The sequence below is a fragment of the Aquarana catesbeiana genome, linkage group LG01 (assembly GCF_042186555.1).
Source record: "Aquarana catesbeiana isolate 2022-GZ linkage group LG01, ASM4218655v1, whole genome shotgun sequence".
In the NCBI taxonomy this organism is placed as follows: Eukaryota; Metazoa; Chordata; class Amphibia; order Anura; family Ranidae; genus Aquarana; species Aquarana catesbeiana.
In genome coordinates, this window is record NC_133324.1 from 826,772,613 (window position 1) to 826,800,214 (window position 27,602).

At 43.3% G+C, this 27,602-nt stretch overlaps 1 protein-coding gene across 1 annotated transcript in view; it reads left to right on the forward strand.

The window, feature by feature from the left end:
• The window catches only part of CORIN (corin, serine peptidase), a 365,126-nt gene that overhangs the window by 273,501 nt on the left and 64,023 nt on the right, over window positions 1-27,602 (forward strand). The window contains exons 14-16 of the mRNA XM_073608485.1: window positions 11,848-11,961; window positions 12,047-12,157; window positions 14,883-15,012. Coding sequence (XP_073464586.1) covers window positions 11,848-11,961; window positions 12,047-12,157; window positions 14,883-15,012 — 355 coding nt within the window. The remainder of the gene's footprint in view (window positions 1-11,847; window positions 11,962-12,046; window positions 12,158-14,882; window positions 15,013-27,602) is intronic.

Consider the following 27,602-nt stretch of genomic DNA (forward strand, 5'->3'; position numbering starts at 1 on the left):
TGTTTCGGGCAATATTATCTGCTCATATTCAGCAGAATGCTTCAGAACTCATTGGACGGCGCTTCACAGTGCAGATGGACAATGACCCGAAGCATACTGCGAAAGCAACCAAAGAGTTTTTTAAGGGAAAGAAGAGGAATATTATGCAATGGCCAAGTCAATCACCTGACCTGAATCCGATTGAGCATGCATTTCACTTTCTGAAGACAAAACTGAAGGGAAAATGCCCCAAGAACAAGCAGGAACTGAAGACAGTTGCAGTAGAGGCCTGGCAGAGCATCACCAGGGATGAAACCCAGCGTCTGGTAATGTCTATGCATTCCAGACTTCAGGCTGTAATTGACTGCAAAGGATTTGCAACCAAGTATTAAAAAGTGAAAGTTTGATGGATGATTGTTAATCTGTCCTATTACTTTTGGTCCCTTAAAAAGTGAGAGGCACATATACAAACTGTTGTAATTCCTAAACTGTTCACCTGATTTGGATGTAAATACCCTCAAATTAAAAAGAAAATTTGCAGTTAAAACACATCTGGTTGGTTTCATTTCAAATCCATTGTGGTGGTGTATAGAGCCAAAAAGATTAGAATTGTGTTGATGTCCCAATATTTATGGACCTGACTATATATGATTCCTGATGAGCTTGACATGATCATTTTTAATGGATATCACATTATTTATGCCAGACATAATTATTGTGCAATTATACCGTCTGCACAAATCCTTTAAGGTAGAATGTAGGTATAGGGGGCACACATAATACAACTTTCCTCAGGGCGAGTCCTATGTGCTCTCATTTATCGGCCATGTACTCAATTTGTAATCACAACAGAATCAGAGTTTCTCTTTCCTTTATATCAGATTTGCTGTTATGAGTTCTTTGAGCATCCATTAGACTTTTTAGGCTAAAACAAATTACATTGCACATGACTTTGGTAAAGGGCAGAATAGGACCATCATGGGTTTTTGTATGACATATAAGGGGTCCATGTGTGGTTTTGCTTTGCAATATTGCTTGAACCTGCCCAAGGTATGCATGCATGACATCCTGAATTTACCATTAGGATGAATAGGGGTTGTACTTATTATGCTAATGAATGTCAGTCAGTCCTTTAATTGGCATCAAGCTTTGTGTGTATCTGTACAATAAATGTGGGTAAATCCTAAAGGAAGAAACACAGAAGCTGGCAATGCTGACTTCTGAAAATTCAAATTGCCTGGCTCTCGTGCTGGGCCTCTTGCTTCAATATTTGGTGTGATGAATGTGGGTCAGACCAATGCCCCTTTCACTGACTTTTGACAAATGACCGGTCAAACTCACATTGTGCTGTCACTGATTTGCAACAATGACACTCTCAGCCTCACCCTGCACATAGATTTTCCAGCTCGCGGGACCCCAATCCAAGTGGCAACAGGTTGAGAGCGATTATTACTGGATTTAGTTAACTAAGCAATTAACCCTTTAAACCCCAAACTGCCACCATATAGCTTTGGGGCTATCAACCCTTCACAACAACAGCAATGACAATTATGATTTTTAGAATAAACATGTGTAACACACAATGTCCCCACAGACTGGTGTGTTCAGAGATTTACATTACATTAGTACTCTTCAAGAGACAGAGATTCTTTTAGTGTGTTAGCGCATTAGAGACAATTTTAACACTATTCAAAATATGGCTTGATAATGAAAAAGTTAAAAAAATGGTGCAAATAAAATATTTACAAAATAAAGTATTACAAAGAGACAATAATTCAACAGAGAAATAAAAAGGAGTTGAAAATGAAAGTCCTGGTTTCAGCAGAATTCAGTCAATGAGCAAGGTGATATATTGGCTCACATAACTTGCCAGCTCTTCCTTCATTTGATGGTACATGAGAGCTGAACAGTGTGATTGCAGTCCACTTTTTTTGGCATCAAGGGGGTGTTGACAGAGACCATCTGACCAATTAAGTGGCTTTGGAGTGGCCCTGGGTTGTCACTATGTTTATGACTGTATCCCAGGTACAGTTTTCTATAAGTATTATATTCTCTGAATACCTACAGGTTACAGCCTGCTAGTCTGCATATTATTGTCCAGCATGAAATTAGCTTCAAAATGGTTATAAATATGGCAGGTTTGGGATGCCTACTGTACCCTGGAGGGATAAGTTGTTTCAGTGGTTCCCAATATTGCCTAATATAGGGGTGTTTGGGCTTAAAAGCTACAAATTAACTGATGGAGGTAAATATATCCTTATTCTGGCTGTGCTGTTATTATTTCATGAGTTATGAAATATACTAAAGTTCTAGAGTCTTGGCTGATAACCAGTCTATTAGGAATGTGTATTTTTACGGTATTTATGCTAGGGAAGAGAGCTGGCAGGTATCTGTTCAAATTCCAGTCACTCAAGCAGGCAAGTCAGACATTTTTATTAGGGTTTCCAGTGAGTGTGGATTTGGCTAATAGACAAGAGAGGGTCTACATCTGTCCTGATCTGAAAAGGAGGTTCTGACATCAGATAACAGTTTGTGTATTGTACCAGATGCTTCCTGGGGTGATAAAAAAAGGGGGACAATTGTTGCTATTCACCAACTTGTGTTACAAACTGCCATTGGCTGAATTCTGAACAACATTGTGACAGACTCACCCGAGACAGAGGCTATTGGAGGGGACTGAACGCTAGCCTGTTGCCTTTTGATTATGGGCCCTGGATTTTCAATGGAACGGTGCTCTTTGTGGGGTGAATTGGAGGTCCGGTTTGAACTGTATTAATCGGACTCAGTCGTGTATATATGTATATATTGTTTGTTGTTTGATTCTGTTGGGGACTCCTTGCTGTGGATCTGTGTCCCTGAAGAGGGAGGGGGGGTTCCTCCAGCAGCCCCCTGCTGATAAGACTGATTCATTCTGTTGGGACACATCCTGTGAGGAGATGCTGGTGTCATCCACCTGTGTTTATGTTAATTGAATGAGCTAATGACATTGTCCTCTATACAATGTAGGAGACGGGACGACTGATATTGTGTTGATATAACTGTGTGAAGCTCGGTGACCACAAGTCTGGGCGAAAGGTCATGTCTCAGTCACCTAGGCTGTATAAAGGATTAGATAATTAGCTCATGTTAATTAGGTTACGTTTGTATTGTTAGAGTAATCTTCTCCTGTGTATATAAGACTGTATTCTGGTTCTGAATAAAGTGAGTTCTTGGTAGCAACAAGTAAGTGTCGCCTTGTTTGTGCTCAGAGAGGTTGGGATATCTGTATACAGACTGGGAGGAAGTGGTATATGACGGAAGCACTCAAACATGATGCCCTTGCCCTTTCACACAACTTTGGGCACAGTAGGCATTACCATACTTGGAGTCTTCAATCCAGAACAAAAATGCAGCTAGAGACTTACAACATAACCCTGATTTGTATGCTTATTCCATGGCCAATGGAGTGTATTCATGCCAATGAGTCAGAATAATAGCCAAGTAACAAGCATTTTGAAAAGAAAGTCAGCAGTGGCAGCCCCCATTTTCCCATGAAGAGTTTACTTTACCCAGTTCCTATTATAGTTTACGGTATGCTTAATGAAAATGCACTTTCCTGACAGGCTCCATGGCAGCATACGTGTGGATTGACCCCGCCTCCATAACTACCCAATAGGACCCCTCCCTATAAATTTCAGCTGTGAGCTCCTAGTTGTGTTCCTTTTTTGTCCTCCGTAGGACCATATGTTTTGTTTCTCCTGCCTGAAGATGATGTCCTACAATCTTGATCGGCCGAATGATATGATGTCACATCCCTCCAATAAGCCTTGACTGTTAGCAGGGTATGGAGAGTATTGCAGAGTAAATGGAATCATGTCTACTATTGGAAAGACAAGCGCTCACAGACCTGTTTGCTTAGCAGTTTGCAGGTGGCCATTATCTGCCTGAAAGGCCGGTGTGTGTGTATGGACGTTCCTGGCCGAATCGATCGTAGGTGGTGGTAAGCGATCGCCTTCATGGCAGCAGTGCTTAGGTTTGTGGTTTGTTTTTCCTGCATTGCCTGTCCTTTCATATATTATGCCTTTGCAGCGGCTGGCTCCCTGTGCGTTCCAGCCACCGCTCCCTCTTACTTCCGGGTTCCGTCTGCGTTCTGGGCATCCACGGTCCCGGAACGAAAGCAAGGCCTGGTTTGCGCATGCATATGAGAATCGTGGGCCTGGTACGGCCGTGACGTCACACGGCGCCAATTTTAAAAGCCTGGGGAGGCCTACAGATCTCGGGAATGATCATGGGCATAGCGGCAACTTCCCTGAGCACCTGCAGAGCCTACCCCAGGTAAGTGCAATTCAGATGGGTCTGAATTTTTGCCTTTTCTCCCTTGCTGATACCTGGTGTATTGTCTGTTCCACCTGCAGTGATTTCAGTATCAGTCATGGACTCTTCACTGCCTCCTGGTGGCCAGTCCTCTCGCAGCAGGTAAGATTTGGAAACAGTTTTTTCCTTTACTCTGCCTGCTGGGGGGAAGAGAGTGGAGTATAGGGTGTTATTTCTGACTTTGTGCCTTTCTCTCTCTATTTCTGTCTTTCCCCTTTCCTCAGCCCTTCTAGGTCTGACCAATGACAAAGCAGTTCCCACAGAAGGAGCGGGTCTTCTAAATCACACCACCGGCACTCCTCCTCTGGTTCTAGAGACCACAGTAGAGGCTCTCCTCACCCCCCCCCTCATCTCACAGTAGGGGGCCGGAGAAATCATGTTGGGGATGCAGGGCCCAGTTCCTGCCAGCAAGTCTCTCTGTGACCACTGTTTCTCTAAAGCAGCTAACGAGAGGGAAGGTGCAGACCAACACCTGGAAACACTAATTAAGCGAGTCGTGAAAGAGTCGCTACAGGAGAAAGAAGCTGGGAAGCCTCGTGATTCTCCTCCAGATCCACTGATTCCCCTGTCAGGAGAGGGACAAGTCCATGAGACATGGGAGTCTTCTCAACCTAGTCACCAGTCAGCTCCCCCTTCAGATGGCGGGTCAGAAGCAGATGATCGTGGGATGGGCTTTGAATATGCCCTAGTTCCTTCTCTGGTGAACGCTGTTAAAGACGATTTGAATTGGGAAGACCCAATAATTTCTTCTCCTAAACAGAGAACATTTTTCAAACAGCTCAGTAAGGAGCGTCAATATTTTCCTTTTGTCATTGAAGTAGGAGCCATAATTTCTGAAGAATGGGGCAAGTTGGATAGAAAAAGTTCTATGCGATCTAAAATCTCAAAACTATACCCTTTCAAGGAAGAAGAGGTTAAACACCTTGAGTCAGCTCCTTTGGTGGATGCTGCATTGATGAGACTAGTGAGGTATGTGACTCTCCCTCTCGAAGATACGGTCTCATTTAAAGATCCTTTGGAGAGACGGATTGATTCCAACCTAAAACGGATTTATCTGACAGCAGGCACAGTGTGCAAACCTGTCCTGGCCTTAGCAGCAGTCTCTAAAGCTTTAGAGGCATGGGCAGACAATGTGAACGAGTCTCTTAGAGGTATCTCTGAAGAAGCAGCCAAGGGCTCCCCTATTCAGGAAATCAGGTTGTCCTCTGTGTTTCTGGGGGAGGTCTCTATTGACGTTATTCACCTAGTGGCTCGGGTGATGTTGTCAGTGGTCACCGTCCGTCGGGCCTTGTGGACCCGACCCTGGTTGGCGGATCCAGCTTCTAAACAAGCTTGGTGCTTATTCCCTTTTGAGGGCACGTCTCTCTTCGGCAACAAACTTGATAGCGCCATAACCCGGGCCACAGGTGGTAAGTCGGGGTTCCTCCCTCGGGATAGGCGTTTACAGAATCAGAAACGCACCTTTTCAAGAACACAGAACACCAACCATGCAAGGGAAGCACGCAGCTACAGGCCTGGTCATGAATTTTCAAGATCTTGGAAATCCAGACGGTCCTCTTTAAAAAGCCCACAAAAGGGGCTTCCTCTGGTAACCAGGACTCCACTAAGTCCTTTTGAAATTGGGCCTGCTCAAACATGTCAGGTGGGGGCTCGCCTTCTCCACTTCCGACATGTTTGGGCGGCCTCAATTCGGGATTTCTGGACCATCAACACGGTCTCCTCAGGCCACACCTGGGTTTTCAACAATACTCCCAGACTAAGATTTATGCCAACAAATCTTCCAAGTTCAGAGGAGAAGAAACAAGTTCTTTTAGCCTACGTAAGCTCTTTATTGGCTCAAGGCGCAGCCATTCCTGTTCTAGATGGCGAACGAGGCAAAGGCATGTATTCCCCTCTATTCTTGGTGCAGAAAAAGAACGGCACATGGAGGCCAGTCATAGACTTGACTCATCTCAACCGGTTTATCTGAAAGGAAAAATTCAAGATGGAATCATTATTAACGATTCAACAGTCGGTTCATCTAGGGCAGGGATATGCAATTAGCGGACCTCCAGCTGTTACAGAACTACAAATCCCATGAGGCATAGCAAGACTCTGACAGCCACAAGCATGACACCCAGAGGCAGAGGCATGATGGGACTTCTAGTTTTGCAACAGCTGGAGGTCCGTTAATTGCATATCCCTGATCTAGGGGACTGGTTGGTGTCAACAGACTTGAAAGATGCCTACTTTCACGTTCCAGTGGTGGCAGAGTTCCAAAAGTTCCTTCGCTTTGCAGTGGGCGATCAACACTTACAGTTTACCTGCCTTCCATGTGGTCTCATGACATCACCTCGAGTGTTCTCCAAGGTCCTGTTAACTGTTTTTGCTCTGCTCCGAGTCAAAGGAGTTCGTCTTCACCACTATCTAGACGACCTCCTCCTTCTAGCCCAGGACAAAGGTCAACTTCTAGAGCATAGGAGTCTAGTGATTTCCACTCTTCAAGAGTTTGGGTGGCTCCTGAATTTGGAGAAAAGTCACCTGAATCCCTCTCAGTCATATTTCATATTTTCATATTTTAGGTGCCCATTTCAACATGCTGGAAGGCACCATCTTGCTACCCGAGGAGAAGATTGTGGTGATCTGGGCCAGGATACGCTCAACACTCGCTTCATCTCCCCTGTCTGCTCTTCAGTGTTTGAAGGTGATTGGCACCATGGCAGCCACCATTCCCATGGTAAAGTGCGCACAATGGCATACTCGCCCATTCCAAAAAGGGTTTCTCCAACAATGGGATTCTCCCAGCAAGAGTCAGCGCATCTTTCTCACTCCATCCATGAGAGAGTCTCTTCTTTGGTGGCTTCAAGGGAAAAATCTCTGAAACTGCCATTCGATCCTTCCCATCACATGGGTTACAATAACCTCAGATGCCAGAAATTGGGGCTGGGGCGCCCATTGCCTATCGGAAGTGGCTCAGGGCAGATGGCGCTCACCATCTCAAAGGATTGTATCCAATACACTGGAGCTGCGGGCAGCCTTTCAGGCACACAGGTCTTTCCACCATCTGATAGAGAACTCCTCAGTGATGCTCCGGTTGGACAATTCAGCCGCGGTGGCTTACATTAGGAAGCAAGGTGGAACTCGCAGCTGGTCTCTCCTACGAGAGGTGGAGCCAATCATGAACTGGGCTCAGAAGAATTTGTCCAACATTTCGGCAGTCTACATTCCAGGGGTTCAGAATGTACAAGCGGACTTTCTATCTTGTGTTCAAATGGACAACGAGTGGTCCCTACACAAAGAGGTGTTCAAATGGCTCCTAACACTGGGAGTGTCTCTAGAAGTGAATCTCTTTGCATCCCCATGCAATTACAAGCTGACCAAGTATTATTCGAGATTCCAGGATCCCCAAGCCTATGGGATTGATGCCCTCATGGACCGTTGGAGGTTCAGCAAGGCATATGCCTTCCCTCCAGTACCTGTGATACTCCAGTTTCTCCGCAGGCTCAGAACAGAGGAGGTGGAAGTCATAGCAATAATACCGTTTTGGCCCAACAGGCGATGGTTTCCCCTCTTAACACTCCTCAGTTATCGGGATTCAATTCCTCTGCCTCTCAGGCCGGATTTTCTGTCCCAAGGCACAATCCTGCTCATCTACATCTCAGGGTCTGGTTTTTGAGAGGGGAAGCCTCGAAGCCTGAGGTTGTCCAGAAGAAGCCATTCCGACTCTTCTTAATGCCAGACAGAAGAGCACTAATAGAGTTTACAAGCGTATCTGGTCCAAGTTAACAGAACACATGTCCTCTAGACCTAATCCCTGTGGTTCTCCAGAAGGCACAATCCTGCTCATCTACATCTCAGGGTCTGGTTTTTGAGAGGGGAAGGCTCGAAGCCTTAGGTTGTCCAGAAGAAGCCATTCTGACTCTTCTTAATGCCAGACGGAAGAGCACTAATAGAGTTTACAAGCGTATCTGGTCCAAGTTTACAGAACACGTCCTCTAGACCTAATCCTTGAGGTTCTCCAGAAGTCCAGGATATCCTTAGCTTTCTGCAAACAGGTTTGGATTTGCCCCTAGCAGGAAGTTCTCTTTGTGTTCAAATATCAGCCATCTCGGTGTTTACAGAAATTTCATGGGCTAATCACTCCTTGTTTCGTCAGTTCTTCAAGGTTGCTATCAGGCTAAGACCTCAAAGAAAACCGAGGTTTCCTTAATGGGATCTTCCTCTTGTTCTAGATTTTCTTTCCACTCTTTCCACAGATCCTGACAAGACTCTATTAGTCAAAGACCTCACACTCAAGACCGTCTTCCTGGTGGCAGTAACCTCAGCCAAAAGAGTGGCTGAAATCAGAAACTTAGGTTCAAAAGAGCCTTTCCTGACATTTTTTCCAGATAGAGCAGTGTTAATTCCCATGCTGGGCTCAAACCCTAAAGTAACATCTATTTTCCATGAAAATCAAGAAATTGTGTTATCTACCTTTGGGACAACAGAGGGTCAAGATGTCCATCCCCTTGATGTGGGACATACTTTGAGTCAATATTTGGAAGTTACGGAATCTTTTAGACAAACTGACTTTCTTTTCATTCTTCTACATAGAAAAAATAAAGGAAAATGGGCTTCAATTAGATCCATTTCTGCTTGGATAGTACAGACCATTCAAAAAGCTTATAAAGCGAAGGGCTTGGCTCCTCCAGAGGCAGTGACTGCACACTCAACTCGGAGTATCTCAACCTCTTGGGCGGCTTCTCGTCATGTCGCGCCTGAAGTTATATGTAGAGCAGCTTCTTGGTCATCTATTAATACTTTTGTTTCCCACTATTGTGTTGAACCAGTCGCCGTTAATTTTGGTTTGAAAGTGCTGTCAGTTGACAGTGTTAAACAAATTTATTTTCTTTGCTCAGCATTGTGCCCACCCGGGTGTGTTTGGCGAGTTATTTCCCACGCGTATGCTGCCATGGAGCCTGTCAGGAAAACGGAAAATTTATATCAAATACTTACTGTAATTTTCCTTTCCTGATAGGCTCCATGGCAGCAGGAGTCCCTCCCAATGCTTGGAGTAGGCTAGTTACGAAACACGGCTAGGAGCTCACATCTGAAATTTATAGGGAGGGGTCCTATTGGGTAGTTATGGAGGCGGGGTCAACCCACACGTATGCTGCCATTGAGTCTATCAGGAAAGGAAAATTACGGTAAGTATTTGATATAAATTTTCCGTTTTTTGCACTCAGCTAACTTTTTGGAGATGTTGATATTATCTCATAGGCAAAAATTGCTTTACACTGTACGTAAAAATATTTTTTCTTTTGATACAGTTAGCCAATGTTTTCACATGTGTCTAAGATGCTAACAACGTCTTAAACAAAGTGAAATTCTGAAAAAAAGTGGTTACTCATTTGTTACATGCCATTTGCTGTAATCTTTCATCCAAGGCAAGCCACGTGGCATAGAAATGTAATGCTTTTATTTGCAGAATTCTGGATAAAAGTCGCTTTTAAGAAGATAATCAAATTTGTTCTGAAAGCCTTGTCTTGCTTACCCTCTCCAGTCAATTCTTATCAATTTCTATAAATCTGCAAGGCAGTGCAACAGCTGGAAAATTACCAGTGTCACCATGACATTTGTATGACCGTGGCGAAATGTGCCGCAGAGGAACTGTCTGCTCCTCACAGCTCAAGGTCTCATTCATATTCCATGTATGCAAGAAAGACGAACATCTCCTTTCTCTTTATCCAAGCCGATCATGTCTCTATTACCATAAAAGGAATCGGCTAGATTGCTATCTATTTCTATTATATTTATATATGATGCCCTTAAAGCAACAAAGCATAAACCTTAAAAAATATCATCACTGGTGAATACAGCCAGGTGGTTGTAGTCATCCATTTTCAATGTCACTGAATTTCCATATATGTTTTTAATATGTATTATTTAAATCAATTAATCATGCACTTGAATAAAAAAGAATATTTACAATGATAAAAAACATTCTTCCCACTGACCATAACACTAATGCATCATTAATTGTAGATATAGTAATTTTTAGCAGGGGTTCCCTGAGACTGGAAGATTATTTCAAGGGTTCCACTGCAATGAAAGGCTAAGAAAGGCTGCATTAGATGGGAGCCACAACACAGAATTGTTTGATATAGGGCTATCATGTAGAAACATTATAAAAGCTATGCTATACATCCCTGCACTTGGTCCCATTACATTAGAGAGGGCATATGGATCCATGAGGCAGTATCTCTGTACTATTATTTAGAAGTTTTACTCTCTGATCTAATGCATCCTCTCCACTTGTGTGTTCTGTATATGTTTTACCAGTAATATTGGGGTGTAAAAGAGGGAGCAGTTTAGAATTTGCCCCAGGCTCATGTTAGTCACTCGTATTGTATTGTATTGCCAAGCTGAATGGAGCTGTCTACTCCCTCCATATCAGACCTAAGCACTGAGTTAAGCCGGCCATAGACAGTTTAAATCGCAGCCAGTTCAGCAGGAAACCATGTATGGGCAGGTTGAATGTAGCCAAGTCGATTGATCAACTTGGGTACAACCAGTCTGCCGGATGTTACATGCAATTATTGCAAGTTGCTGTTATAGGTGCTAGCAATAATCACTGTGTTCCCCTGGAGGGGACGGCTCCCCCCTCTGGGAGAACACAATGGCCCGGTGAAAGAAATTTGCTCCATTTGCTCTATGGCTGGCATTAGGTCTCATGCACACAGGCATGTTAAAACATTCCTATGTTCACTGGATCAATTTGCCAGGAGAAAATTTTAACGTAAAATTGCTTGTTTTGATGCGTAATTATGCATGTTTACAGGCATATGGCATTGAGCATAAACACATTCTACTGGCCAGAATATTAGTTTAATCTGGCCACTGGAATAAATGTATGTGTGTTTACGTGCATTTAGGCCCGTACATATGTAAATTATGCTCATAAGCTCTTCTCTAAACACAGCTTTGGGGTATTTTTTTATGCCTCTAAATACTGCTCCTAAAATAGGAATCTAAATACTTAATATGCATAACCACATAGGCTAACATCGCATTGAATTTAAAAAGAATGCTGGGTGCCTGTTATATCTGCGCTTTTTTTATGCCCGTTTGCATGAGACCTTACTGTTGTCATACAGAGCAGTTCTCTTGTGTTAGAGAGTGGCTCCCTCCATGTCCTGGCTGCAATGTCAACTCCTCCCTCAGTCTGTCCTTCATATCAGAGTTTGAGAAAAATCATATTAAAATTGAGAAGAACAATCATTTTTTAAATGCTTTAGGACATCCAATTGTGAAGCATTTGTACTACACAAGTACGTATTTAAATGCTGTTGGAGTGGAATCTAATGATGTTCTGTAAACTCCATTTAATCTAAAGGGCATTTTTGTTAGCCTTTTTTTTTAAAAGAATCCATATGATGCAAAAGAAATGCAGGTTTTGCAAAGTCTGGACCCATCTGTGCTGCTAATAAGTAATGGAAAAATGTTTGAATGTTATTGGAAACATGTGATTTCTAAATGTTGTTCTTACCCTGGAAGGTTGCACGGAGAGAGGTCTCTGGGAGTGTCCAGGAAGTAAGATATGTATCAAGTATTCCATGATCTGCGATGGCTTTCCAGATTGCCCCGAACAGCTAGAAGAGACCAATTGTTGTAAGTTGTTTACAGTTATATAAAAGAGGACCTGTAAAGACACATGATCGTGAAGCATGTTCATGATTCCCTATTCATTCTACAGCCTCCTGCACACATAATGAACTGGAATGTGCAAACCATAAGTGTGTATCCCGTGACCAGTGGTGTGATGGTCGAGTGGATTGTGCTGATAGTTCTGATGAATGGGATTGTGGTAAGTAGGACAAGTAGGCAACTAAACATACATAATAGCGGGGAGAGTGACAGTTTAGCAACTCAGGCACATGCCTGAATGGCTGGTGTGTGTTGTTAGAGTTTTGTAAGTCTGTGTGAGCCGTGCATGTCCTATCTAAGCAAGTAGATGCATTGCTGTATCCTTATTTAACAACTTAATGTATGATTTTTATGATCAGCCAGCCTCCCTGAAAATAAGTACTGTGCTGTGCTATATTCTTAACACGGTCACATCCCCTTTGACATCAGCTTAATTATACAGCCTGTGTTGGCTGCATAGAACAGCACTCACACATCACAATTGTATGACGTTTGTGCAAGGTGGTCATCATGTGACCGCACCTGTAATTATGTATTTAAAGGAATTTAAAGTGCGTTTAAAACCTAACAATTAACCTTTTTATTTACTGACCCATGTCCTTTAAAATATACCATTGAAAGCATTATACATTTGATGACTTCCAGGCACAGGTGACATTTGGAGCCATCTATGCTTCAGACACACAGGAAAAAAAAAAAAAAAAGAAAGAAACAAGTAGCACACCAATGATATCACAGAGATCCTGGTTTGTTAGAGCTAACAACCACGGCAACACTCCCCACCCATGGGACCTCCCTTCTACCGCGTTTCACCCACTCATGGACTGAGTACTCTACATCTAATAAACCAGGATCTATTTAATGTCAACAGTGTGCAACAGCTTATTTCTTGCTTCCATTGAAAGCATTACATTATATCTCTTCAACAAGTGAAAAACTCAGTGCCGTCTTGTGCTTTCTGCAGTGTTATCCAAAGCAGTCTTATCTTTCTGCCCAGGTTACCTCTGTGAACTACAGAACGCCTTCCTCCTTTGTTGTGGAGTTGGGAAGGTGCCCCACACCTTTTGCTTCTCCATAGATACAACACAGTGAGCGAGTGTTCCACCCTAAGACAGGAAGTGTATTATTGGCAGGATCACTAGGGGACAATAAAAAAAGCTCGACAATTTGTAAGCATAATTACATATTTGTATGAAGCACCTCAGCCCAGTTATGTGGGTTTAAAGCTTTTTCCAAAGGGTAAGCACTCCTATGGAAAATAGTTTTGTATGCAATCAATGGCTCCTCACAGCTAAATGAAAAGAAACTGGAGCCTACTTAGTTATTTTTATCCAAAACAGTATAGGCCTCATGCACACTGGCCTTTTGGCCACTGTGCCTTAGATTCATTTTGCAGCCGGAAGGTACAGAACTCTGTCCAGCCCCATTACCACCAGACTGTACAAGTCTATAAAAAGCTGAATAACAGGACTGGACGCTGTATGGGCTGTATGCTGGAATGCCTGTCCCAGGGTGCATACAGTTATAAGTGTAATATTGCTCGGTACAGGGGCTAAATGCCCAATTTGCATGGGGCCATAAAGTTAGATGCCTAAAATGTAGTAGTTGTAAATATTTTTGAGATCCAATTGCTGACTGTGTATATTCCATATTTTTTCATCTGTCTCCTGGAGCAAATGAGAATTGGGTCACCTCTGCATATTTTTTTTTTTTTTGCAATCCCTTCTTTTTGTTTAATCTTTTCTATTTTCTTTCTCAATAACTTTTGGTTGTATGTTTTGTCTTTTGAGCCTTTTTGCAGTTTATGCCTTGCCCATTAATTATTTGTTGTGGCTATTCTATACTCAAATTTTATGAGAGTAAGCGAGCCTCTTTTGCCAGTACTAGCCCTCAACTGCTAGACAAAGCAGCATGTGTGTTTGCAAAGCCTTTGTACTAACCTGCTATCTTCAGGGGAGCAGGGTGGAGGGGGTCTGTTTCAAGCTTGTAAGTTCTGAGTGGTTGCAACCTGTGTGCATGTGTTTTTCTTGTGTCTGGATTGGATGACTTGTGTTTTTGCATTATTGGCTAGAATGATTGTAAATATTCAAGAATCAAGACTTTTCCTTATTTACTTCATCTTCCCTTGTCTGTGGCAGATGATGAGATCTCTCTGTGTTACTGAATAAAGTGCTTTACAGCAGAAGTCTACCGTTTAATTGTGTAAAATGTATTTTATCCAGCCACTTTGTAAATCGTACACCTCTGCCAGACAGCACAGCCAAAAGGATGATACTTTTTTCAATCAATGAAAAAGTCAGTACATTTACTGGGGTCACCTTCCAAACCAAAGCTTGCTGATTGCATAATAAAGATGCTACAAAACACTGATAAACTATCAAATCTGCTCAGCCTGCCCCCCCTCTGCACATGGGCATGCATTAGAGCCTGATTGGCTCTTAGTGCTGCTCCTTCCTCATCTGAGGGCTGTTTTACAGGCTGATATGACAGATCAAGATATTTACTGTATGCTAGTTTCATGTGAAATTAAAACGAATGCATTGTTATAAAACATTGTGTGTTAATATCTGTCTGAGGTTGATGCTGCAATTTGGTACAAATTTTAAAGTTTCGTGTTCAACGATTAAGGTTGCAAATAGGAACACTGAGCTTCAAGCTGTCCACCACTGCAACCCATAATAGTTAGTAAGACATATACAGTATATTGACATCATATTAGTGAAACCTGTATTCTGATAGGCCTTTGTATAACAAATAAGCCCATATAGGAAAAAGGTATTTTGGTAACATTTTTCAGCATTATACCATTACAAGGAATGAATCTGGTATTAGTTCTAATATATTGTAGTTGATGTCACTAATGTTTCTTAATTTTTATATTTCAGTCTCTGTCTCTAGCAATATGAGCTCCCTGACATCCCTGGTCATTCACAGATCAGCTCACAATTACCATGTTTGTGCTGACGACTGGGAAGAAGAGTTGTCTCAATGGGTCTGCAAGCTAATGGGTTTAGGGTAAGGTCAGTAGTGTGTAGCAATAATAAATATTATGGGCTATAAAAAAAAAATTGATAACGGATTTAATTTCCAAAACAAAAATTTGGAACTGCAAAATACTGATGATTTAATGTGGAGTAGCTGCACCCAAAATAGATTTCTTGGGTGTAAGGTTCAATTTCCCCACTGCATAGTTACTGCTGTCCAGGACCAACTAAATAGTTGAGAAAGGCCATGGTTAGTTTTTTTATTAAACCTCAATTGTCACAGAGCTCTTCATATAATTCTATAAAAATGATCATGTTGATTTTTGTGCTTGGGTTCTTATAGTGCAGGGGTGTCAAATGCCATTTCATTGTTGGCCGTATCAGCAATATGGTTGCCCTCAAGGGGCCAGTTGTTTCTGGGGTATGACACATAAAACGTGCTGGGTTCAAGAGTATGTTGTGTACAGAGTGCAGAACTCAGGAGTGCGCTGTATACACAGTGCAGAGTTCAGGAGTGCGCTATGCTTAGAGTGCAGGGTTCAGGAGTGCGTTACGTACAGAGTTCAAGGGTGTTCTATGTACAGAGTGCAGGGTTTAGGGGTGCGCTATGCACAGTGTGTAACCTCAACCACCGAAATAAATATGTGGTGCTACCTCCTCAAACCTGCAACAGCAAATATGTATTAAAATTAACCTTCCGAATAACTAATGCAAAACAGTAACAGTGATGACATACATCCATGTGTGAATCAAAAAAATATACATGATTTCAAGTGTTACATGGTGACAGCAAATAAGTCCAAATGACTAAGGACGATAATCCTTTTTCTGATGTATATCACTCAAAAAAGTGCAACGTGCATGAAAACAAAATAACAGAAAACTCTTGATGTGACAGTAAGAAAGGGGCTAAGTCCAATACAACTAATAAGGATAAGTAAAAGTCACAATACTGTGCATAACATCAATCCAAGTGACTAAAAACAATGATCCTTTTAATGGCGTGTAATAAATCAAGTGAATGGCAATAAATTGCTTAAAAAAGTGCAACGTGCATGGGAACAGAATTCTAATGCCCCGTACACACGATCGGGCATTGATCGGACATTCCGACAACAAAATCCATGGATTTTTTCCGACGGACGTTGGTTCAAACTTGTTTTGCGTACACACGGTCGCACAAAGTTGTCGGAATTTCCGATCGCCAAGAACATGGTGACGTACACCACGTACGACGAGACTAGAAAAGGCCAGTTCAGAACCAAGCGTGGCACCCTTTGGGCTCCTTTTGCTAATCTCGTGTTAGTAAAAGTTTGGTGAGAGACGATTCGTGCTTTTTCAGACCCGTGGTTTTCAGATCGTTTTCTGCTGTTCAGTTTGTGCTTGTGGGTTTGTATCTGCTCTTCAGTGCGTGCAGCAAGCTACGCATGACTGAGTCATTGTGTTCTTGTTCATTCGTTACTGTTTTTCAGGTCGCTCTTCACAGGCCTTGATGTTCTTCAGTGCGTTCTGTTACTTCGTTCTGAGCAGCCGACCGTTTTCTAGCCATGTTGCGTATACGTACTCCTCGTAGAGTTCGTGCTGTGCGGGGGCTTGGTGTTGGGGTCCTGACCTTGACACAAGCCCAGTCCATGAACAGGGTGGGGAGGAGTTCATGGACCAAGAATTGGTTGCTCCAGCGTGACCAGTTCTGTCATATGCCTTTGCTCCGTGAGATCCGTGAGAATAATCCTGATGATTTCAAGATCTTTCTCTGGATGACGGACCCTGTATTTCACCATTTGTTGGCTTTGCTGACCCCCGATATCAACAGGCAGGATACCTGCATGAGGCAAGCCATCACTCCGGAGCACAGGCTTGTCGCCACCCTGCGGTACTTAGTGATGGGGAGAAGCCTGCAGGACTTGAAGTTCTCGACAGGCATCTCCCCCCAGGCTCTGGGGATCATTATCCCAGAGACCTGTTCTGCCATCATCCAGGTCCTGCAGAAGGAGTATATTAAGGTAAGATTTTTATCCTTTAATATCACATTTTATTGTATTTTTGTATTTATGTTTGCTAATATATTGTATTTCTTTCCTCATTCCCTAATTACCATGATTGTAATATGCTGTGAATGTCCCCTTTGTCCTCATTCATGCTGGATTTTTATGTAATTATTTTTTTGTCCTTCATACATATTTGCCTTCACTTACCTCCCCAGCATGCTCTCCTGGCCCTATATTCACCTCATGTAGTCACTTAACAATGTATTTTGTCAGCTCCACAGTAGTGCTTTACCCCAAACACCCCCTAAAATGTTTTTAAATGTGATTTGTGCTTTAAATTCAGGCAGAGTGCCAGAGGCTTTTTTTGGGGTTCCCCAAATCAGTTGGAACCCTCCCCCCAACTGCTAAGTCAGCTGATAACAATTCTCTATCTATCCTCAATCATCTATCTGCTGACTTTGCCAAGCCCATACACACTATACCCATCTCTTTTGTGGTCAGATTTATGGATGAATTCCCCAAAGCATGTAGTGCAAGGGCCTGCCTGAATACTTTCAAATGGTACTGTTTAAAGTTTTTGTATACTATTATTATCTTGATAGGTAATAGCAGAATTTCCAAATATGCTCAAATGTGTACAGTGTGTATTTATATCTTTGTCTTATGACACTTCTTACCTGTCCAGTGGGCTGTCAATAGTGTAAATAAGGAGGGGTTGGCCAAAGTAATACCCATTATTTAGGCATTCATCTCTCAATGAAGTGGAGAGGGTTACCTGCCAAGAGCTCCCCCTCCAATAATGTTAGAAATGGCCCATGAGAGGGGGGGAGGGGGAATATGATAGGTGTACCTTATACTTTGGTCTTTAAAAACTCCCTCCAAAAAATGTTATCTTGATGTTGGCCAAGAATGTTTGTGTGTAATCTGCTTTCCCTGTTTATGTGCAAAATGACTAATTTTTTTATTTTTTTGACTCCACAGTTTCCTTCCACGCCACAGGAATGGCAGACTGTGGCCTCCCACTTTGCCCAGCGGTGGGACTTTCCTAACTGCGGAGGGGCAATTGATGGGAAACACGTCCACATCGTCCCACCACCCAACTTGGGGTCATACTATTACAACTACAAAGGGTTCAATAGTATTGTGATGTTGGCGGCGGTGTCGGCTACTTATGAGTTCCTGTATGTGGACGTGGGGAAGAATGGTCGGATGTCCGATGGTGGAGTCATTGCCCAGACCGAGTTCTACAGGCGTCTCCAGAATGGCAGCTTGGACTTGCCACCTCCAGAAGACAATGTGGAAGGACTCCCATTCGTCTTCGTTGCGGATGAAGCATTTGCGCTGGGGGACCATCTTATGCGGCCATTCCCGATGAGGACCCTCACCCCGGACCAGAGGGTTTTTAATTACCGGCTGGCCAGAGCCAGAAGAGTGGTGGAGAACACGTTTGGAATCATGGCCAGCCGGTTCCGCCTATTTCTTACACCCATACACATGGCGGAGTACAAACTGAATCATATTATCCTGGCGTGCTGTGTTCTACACAACTTTTTACGGCAACATTCTGCCAACTATGCTGGCTCAGTTGGGCCTGAGGCCGGAATTCGAAATGAACCAACCCTAACGGCGCTTGAAAGTGGCCATCCTGGCTTGCCCCCCCTGAGTGCCCGTGATGTCCGGCTAAGATACCTTGAATTCTTTGCGGGTAGGGGGGCTATCAATATGCCAGACAATGTCTAAAACCTTTTTCAAATAAAAAAAAATAATCAAATCTTTGGTGACATTTACTGCTTGTGTTTGTTTTAGCTGACCCTGAGAGAAATGTGGTGAGTCCTGAAAATGGCGTGATTGTGTAACATTACAAAGCACTGTTGCAAAGTGGATTTGCCCTTAGGAAATAACCCCCATTGTCACAGAAAACAGCAATTAGAGCACCACAAAAGTGTTGTAGCGTTGAGACAATAATCCACACATTCTTGATTAACAAACTTTTTAATACCAGCACAATCACATGTGCATTTATAAAAGGTTTTTAAAACAAACCAACATGTTTGTTGTATAACAATTTTTGGGGTCACATTAGAAAAAGTAGAAATGTCCATTTAAGATAAAACAGGCATGTTTAAAACCAACAAGAAAGACACAAATCTTGAACTTACAAAGTTCACATTTGGTAGAACTTGAAGGCAATATCAGATATGAGTATTTACAAACTGTGTTTGATATTGCGTTCAGATAGGGTGAAGTCACCCCAGGAAAAGCCAAATTTTGAAGATGCACACAAATAGCCGAATGTCAACATGTGCTAGCTGCCATCATGGGGGATCAAGCGACGTGTTTTGGGGGTGCAACCCCTTCCTCTCAGCTACTTTATTATTGAGGAAGGGGTTGCACCCCCAAAACGCGTCCATTGATCTCCCGTGATGGCAGATAGCACATGTTGACACACTGTGTGCATCTTCAAAATTTGGCTTCTCTCCAATTTGTCAAAAAATGTAAAAAAATTGTAGCACACCAAAAAACAAAGGGATTTGGAGAGGTTTTAAACTCTCCCTAAAACATCAATGATGTTCTTATTTTTTTTAAGAACATCATTGATGTTTTTCTTGATGTTTTCCAAGGCCCTATTACACCCCATGATCTCCCCGATCAGGATCTGTGCACTTTCCGAGGTGAAAGGATCTGGATCCACAACATCACGATCACCTAAAAAGATAGAAACCAAAAAAAAACCCATGTATTATAAATATGCCGGCATCCATCTCTTACCTGAGCCTGTGGTCGCAGACACTCACCTGTTGTGGTGACTATTTCCACCACGTCTTCCTCCTCCTGCTCTGGTTGTCTTGGGTGGATTTCCTCTTCTTCCAGAGGTGGGGGGTCTCTGGTCTCCTCGGATGAGGGGTGTCCTCCGAGTCTTTTCTCCCCTATGTAAAAAAAAAAATGGTATACTTAGCACACAGATATTTGATGGCAGAACTATAAATATGAAACATTGTTTGGAAATGGGGTACAATTTTTTTTGTGGGCAGAGTTCCAAGATGTAGCATTTTTCTTGTCCTTTGTCAAGCATGAATACTTTACCTGTCTTGTACAAGCTTCACAGATGGAGACACCCCTATAGTATACACTGGAGCACCTGTGTGGGCCCACTAATAAAAAGGGTATTCTTATGTCCCACACTAGTGCTCCAGCGTCCAGATGTGAAAACTGCTGCTGAGTGTCCTCTCCTTACACAGAATCTAGTTTGCATTTCATTCTAGTTACAAACCCATCTACCCAACCAAATTAGTTTCAGACAAGTAGGCCCTAAAAAATGTGGCCAAATGCATATGGCCAAAACCATGGTGTTTTCTGGGCCGAACGAACAATGTTTGATACGAAAGAGTAATGTGCCCATGAACATGAAAGTTGCCATTTTAAACTGGACAACAGTTAAGAAAAGCACATGGAGCAGCAAGAACGTAATAAAAATAAAAAATAGGAACACGGCACAACTACTTACTTTTTTGCAGCACTCTCCGGATCTTTCGGTACTGCTCGTGCTCTCTTAATTTTAGGTCCGACCACCACTTCCTGAGCTGATCTTTCGATCGTCGTACCCTGAAATTCCGGTGCAGACTCTTGACCACTTTCGCCATGATCTTGGCCTTTCGGACATTGGGGTTGGGGGTAAGGTCCATACTTCCCGTCATATTCGGCCTTCTTCAGGATGTCGACCATCTCCAACATCTCCCCAAAGGACATATTTGAGGCCTTAAATCTTCTCCTTCTCCTCCTCGTTGCTGTAATTAGCACACTCCTGCTGTGTCTCCGCCATGTGCTCTTCACCCACTGCGCCGAACGAAAAGGGTCGGAGAATAGACTTGAAAGAACGTCAGGGGCAAGCAGAGTTACATGCATGCGCAGTGTGTATAAAGCGTAACACGCATGCGTAGTACGTATGATCTGTGAGTGGAAGAAGGAGTATCGGAGGCGCCGATCGTGAGAACGAAGGCAAGATCTAAACTTGGGCCTATACTGCTTCTACATTGAGGCCTATATTGTAACAAGATTAGGAGAGTTTTGCCTGACATTAGGGTTTGTCTCGTGTTGTGTCTTGTAGATAAAATGGATTGCTTCAATGACCACAACTTCCTCCCCCTGTTCATAGACAAATACAGGGAGCTGCCCTGTCTGTGGCAGGTCAAACACCCACATTATAATCATAAAAAAAGAGGCAGGCAGCGCTGGAGAAACTGCTGGAGTTGGTCTCCACAGCAACCATCCCCTATTTAAAAGCCAAAATTGGTGGCCTGAGGAGCACTTATCTTAGGGAGCGCAAGAAGGTCACGGATTCCCTGAGATCCGGAGCTGCAGCAGATGACATTTATGTCCCCAGGCTGTGGTACTATGAGAGACTGCGATTTCTGTCAGACCAGACTGGAGTCAGGGAATCCCTCTCCACTCTTTTCCCTTCCTCTCTTCCTTCCACCCCAGCTGAGGCTTCCAATGTCCAACCTGGGACTTCCAGCCAGGAAGAAGTGGAGGAGCCCAGATGGAGTCAGGTATAGCATTCTTCTACAGATTTCTGGTCAATAAAGAAATGATGTGTACTAGATGTTATTATTGATCACTAATTGCTGATTTCATAAAGTGTTTTATATATCAATAGACAGTAGTTTTGAAAAATACTTGGGACAAGAATGAAAATGCTGGGCTCAGAATGATAGTCTTTTATATTTGTTAACATTCAATTTGTAACAATCATGAGGTGAAAATTGTGTGTGATTGATGAATAAAAAACTAAAACGATGTCCCTTTTCCATACACAGGAAGACCTCAGCCAGGACGAGGCTGTGGAATGTGGCAGCCAGGAGGAGGCTGTGGAATGTGGCAGCCAGGAGGAGGCGGGGCTAAGTGGCAGCCAGGAGAAGCCTGGGCCCAGTAGGAGCCTGACCGAATCGCAGGTTCCTCCCATCCGCCTTCCATACAAAAGACCGAGGAAGGGGAGTCACGTTCAGGATTCAGTGCTCAGGCTCATTCAGGAGGCTTCTGCATCCCTCAGAGCCACCCCCACTCCTGAAGAGGCCTTTGCCTGCATGGCTGCCACCAAACTGCAGGGCATGCAAGAGGGTCAACACAAGCTGTGTGAGGACCTTCTGTATAAAGTCCTAACTAAGGGGGTGAGTGGCGAAATCACACCCAATACCCACCTGAGTGAGTTGGCCCATCCCCCTCCTCCTCCTCCTGCTGCCACATCTCCAACACCAGAGCCACAGCGTGGAAGGAAGCGTGGAAGGAAGACCAGAGAGTGATGACCCTGGGTTCAGTCTGGTCTGGCAAAAGGTGCAGTCTCTTGTATGACCACAGCCTGGGGACACAGATGTCATCTGCTGCTTTCCGGATCTCTGGGACTTCTGGACCAGACTGCACTCCCTTAGATATGGAATCCTCAGGCCACCAATTTTGCCTGGAAATAATTGATGTCTGCCCTGAGGGCCAAAGGCTTTTTGTTTGGTTGTGAGCCCTTAATAAAGTAATTTTTTGTTTCAATTATCCTTGCCTATGTGTGTTTTCCTTCAAAAAGGACAGTTTGTGAGGAGGCAGGTACATTTTGAATATACAATGTGAAATTAACAAGAGACACCAACACCAAACAATCTCCTTGAGATTAAATAATACAAGATAATAATGGTGTTGTGGTAACTTGACACACAAAACACACACAAAATTATTCTGGAGTAAAACACAAAAAAAACACAAAATAAAAACAGCCTTGAAAAAAATACAAACCCCCAAAAAATAAAAACAGCCTTGAAAAAAATACAAAACAAAAATAAAACAACAAAATAGAAATTTGGTCAGATGTGACAAATCAAAATATATTGAGGGAATCCCGATAAATAATAAAGAAAGAAGTTTGTGAGAAGTCTGTGTGAATATGAGCAGCAAAACTACTTCTCACATTATAAAGAAGAGAGTGCGCTGTATTAAACAATTTAAAACATTGCAGTGTGATGAAAGTGCTGTATCCATTCCGAAAGCTAATTTTACCAGACCGAGCTGTTTCGTCTCAGAATTTCTTCTGAGCATGCGTGGCACTTTGTGCGTCGGAACTGGCCACACACGGTCGGAATTGACGCGATCGGATTTTGTTGTCGGAAAATTTTATAGCCTGCTCTCAAACTTTGTGTGTCGGAAAATCCGATCGAAAAAGTCCGATGGAGCCCACACGCGGTGGGAATGTCCGACAACACTCTCCGATCGCACATTTTCCGTTTGAAAATCCGACCGTGTGTACGGGGCATCAATGTGTCAGTGAATCAAATAAAATCAAATAAAAGAATAGAAAAAAGCTGAATCCAATAAGACTAAAAACTTAAATCAAAATCACAAACCTGTGCATAAAAGTGCAAAGTGCAAAGTGCGTGGAAGCCAATAATAAAATAAATAATAATAATAATAATAAATAAATATCTAATCCTAATAGCACAGGATATCCAAAATAGTGTAAGGTAATGACATAAACAGCCTGAAAGGGCTCGTGCAGAGATAGCAATAAATATGAAGATAATATAAATGAAATATATACAATGTCCTGGTGATCACAAAGAATTACAAAGGAAGGTGCATGCGACTTCAGATACAGCATGGAATAAGTTTTCTGAAAACAGATGAGGAAGGTGCGAGTGCAGCAAACCACACTCGGTGACAGCCAGTGATGAAAGGTCAATATAAAAGTCCAATCGAGTTCAGGAATCCATAAAACATTTCCCCCGGACTCTCACCTGAAGTTGCGGCCCCCAATGGGCCAAATCGAGCGTGTCACTACTCCCAGGTGGAAGATCTAAAAGCCGGGTTGTCACAGCCTTCGGATATTCAGATAGCTGGCCACACTGCACCTCTCTCCCACACTCAGCAAATCTCCTCAAATAGTGATAAAAGGCAAAAGGATGGCTCCATGGTGAAGTATGTAAAAAATTTTATTGGAAAAAAAAATCACAACTTACATATAAAATTTGTGCGTTCCACAGTAAAAACTAAAGCTTCCGGGTTCGGCCGTACCCGGAAGCAGCGGCACCTGACTCCTCCCTGACGCGTTGTGTCACACCACACGTGACTTTATCAAAGTCACACTTTACCCCAACCACCCTCCCCGAATCTTCCTTGCTTCTCTATCCTACCTTGTCTTGCTCTAGTACCTCCCTGTGTGGGCGGCTTTGCCTCCCCTTGCAGGGAGTGGGATCTAAGGGTGAAAGATGGAGGTGGCAGAACGGAGTACAGCCACTGGGTGCGAGGGCCATATGACAGGGCCGGGGGGGCTGGTTTTGGCCCGCGGGCCTTATGTATGACATATGTGTTATAGTGGATAACTAAAGGCAATGTTCAGGAGACTGTTGTAGCATTAATCTTAAAAAAGGTGGAGCAAACTAGAACAATCTCATGCTATCAGTGAGTAGTAAGAATGTAGATGTATTACTTGCCTAATGTTCTATACTTGAATTAAAGGGGACCTTCAGTCATTTTTTTCAACGTTCCATCCATTAAATCTTCTGCCCTTGTTGTTTTAACTTTGGATAGTAAAATATTTTTTGTCTGCCAGTAAATACCTTATACAGCCCACTTCCTGTTTCTTGTCTGATCATTAGCCTAGGCTTATGACATCATGCGCAGCTCTCTCTCTCACTGGGAGTTTGCCAGGAAGGGAGGGGGAATGAGTCATAAAAGGGCCAATGAAAGCTGCAGGGCTGTAGAGCTGGAGGTGTGTGTCTGTGTAAATGCAGGAAGTGAACAGGCAGCAGCTTCAGTTGCCCACAGTTAAAATGGCTGCAGCTAGGCTTAGTGGAGGGAGATTTCTGCAGCATATTTGGCAAGTACAGAATCAGAGTATATATAAAATAATAGGCAAAGTGGTTGGAGGGAAGGTTCAGAATGGCAATGATGTTTTTATTACAAATTATGTGAGCAGACTGCAGTTCCTCTTTAACAAGGGATGCCATTTTGAAACCATGTGAACCTTAAAAACTATCAACACTACAAGATAGAAGAATTTAGAACAAGTGAAGTACCAGGGAATGCTAAAGTTGTCTGAGCAGGGGGCATGGCTTGTGGCTGATGGAGTAATGGTGTAAGCAGTGTGGTGTGAGAGCTCCGCCGAAACTCTGCACAATTATCCTGATCCAGACACCCTAACTACTGAAATTAAAGGGGTTAAACTGGAGCTGAATCTAGTCAGACAGGACATGCAGAAGTTGTGGGACAGCACCGCTGCCCTGGAAGACAGAGTAAGCAATGTGGAGGATGATGTTGTACCACTGCAGAGGGAAGTACGCCATATGCAATCAGTCATCACAGGTCATTCAGCCCGTTTAGAGGACCTGGAGAACAGGCAAAGACGTAATAATGTCCGTGCAGTGGGCATACCTGAAAGGGCAGAGGGAAAGAACCCTGTGGCATTTATAGAGAACTGGCTGACCAATACATTTAGGACGCCTTCTCCCCGTGTTTGCGGTGGAGAGGGCTCACAGCGTCCCACTCAGGCCACCTAAACCTGGGGAAACGCCCAGGCCGTTCTTGTTCGAGATGCTGAACTACAAGGACCTGGATGCCACCTTGTTTCAGGCCAGAACCAAAGAGAACCTCATGAAAATTGATAACGCCCGCATATCATTCTACCCAGATTTCTCTGCGGAGCTACAACGCAGGAGGGCTAAGTTTACTGAAGTAAAAAAGCACCTCCGAAAATATGATGTCGCATATGCTATGCTAAACCCAGCCAAACTTAGAATCACAGCAAACTGTGAAGCACAATTCTTTGATAATCCTAAAAATGCATCTCACTGGCTGGATAGAGTGGAACATACCCTTAAGAAGGCTACAGCACCTATGGCCTGATTGTGTTCTACCTATTATTATTGTTCCTGCTGACCGCGCTCCTCCTGGGCGCAGAACCAAGGAAACCTTTACATTCCCTACTTCTTCCTGTAAGGCGGAGAGATAGATGTACCTTTGATTGCACTATACTTCACCAATGACTTGGACTTGCAAGTCCCTTTGAATCAGTTGAACAGAGACGTTGCCCCCGCCCCCCACCCATAACAGTCCTGCGTGGACATGCTCGCTATAGTTGAGCTCATTAACTGTCATCAGGATGCAAAATCTTTTTTCTTTTTTTTTTTCTACCCTGGACCTTTTTTTGGTTACTTCGTGTTGTGGTTATACTCTCTAACCTGACCCCTGCTGGTTGCAGGGGATATGATGTTTTTTCTCTCCTGTCTGCTGGTAACTCCAATGGAGAAATATGGCTTAGGCGAACCTCACCTTATACTTCCCTGAAACTGAACTGGAAAAACATATTTCATGGTCACACTATATGGGGATGTGAAGAATCTCTTGACATGCCCATATACCTGTATAGGCTCCTGGCAGCTATGTACCATGATAGATGTCTACTGAATGTACTTTAGTGTCCTGGAACGTAAGAGGGCTGGGTGATGGAGTGAAAAGGGTAGCCATTTTTTCAACGGTAAAAGCTCACAAGCCCTCTGTGGTGCGTTTACAAGAAACTCACCTACAGGCTGCCTCTATCCCACACTTAAGAGTCGTAGCTATCCCACTCAGTTTCACTCCACCCACACAGCCTACTTCAGGGGAGTCAGCACACTTATTTCACGAAATGTCCCTTTTCAGTTGCTGCAATCCCTGATTGATGACCAGGGAAGGTACATTTTCTTGTTATGTAAATTAGCAGGTCTGACGTGTATTATTGCTAATGTATACGTCCCCCCACCCTTCTCCTTTGATAGCCTGAAATGTTTAGCACAATTTATACCAATCCACCCTAACACCCCTGTTTGAGTGTTGGGTGACTACAATAACGTAATGGATAAACAAATGTACAAATTTAAATCTGGAGCTAGCGGTAGTCCCACGCCGGGGGGCCCTACCCCCTTTGCTAGATTCCTTGTAGAAATTGGCCTACGAGATGTGTGAAGGGACCTGAATCCCACGGTCCAATGTTATTCCTGCTACTCGGTATTGTATAAATGCTTATCACGAATTGATCTATGTCTGGGAAATGGTCTGGCGCAATCATTCACTACTTCTGTGATGTATGCGCCACGTAACATTTCAGACCACTTTCTCCTATGCGTTAGGGTCATTACTGCCCCCAGTCCCAGGTGCAGGCTTTGGAAGGTAAATCCTTTTTGGTTCACAATTTTCCCAGAGTCTGACCCATCTACCAAAGCCTTGAATGAGTTTCTGGGTTTTAACTGGGGCTCAGCAGGGTCTGCAGTGATTTGGGACGCTATGAGGGGCCACTTAAGGGGTTTAATTATTACACAGATTACCTCCATCAAAACTAAAACTAAAGAATGGGAGAACTTAGTTATGAGTGAGGTTGCCAAGGCTGAGGAAAGGTATATCTCTGCCCTTAGTTCTGATTCAGAACATAAATGGCAGGAGGCACAGGCCCTGTTTCCATTACTGCTGCAGAAAACAAACGGTTCTTTCTTCAGCAAAAATACTTTAACGAAGGGGAAAATACAGGTCATTTACTTGCCGTCATAGCTAGGGCCCAACAGGACACTACACACATTGATGCTATCCAAGATCTGTACATGTCTAAGGTACATCCTATGAAAGAGGA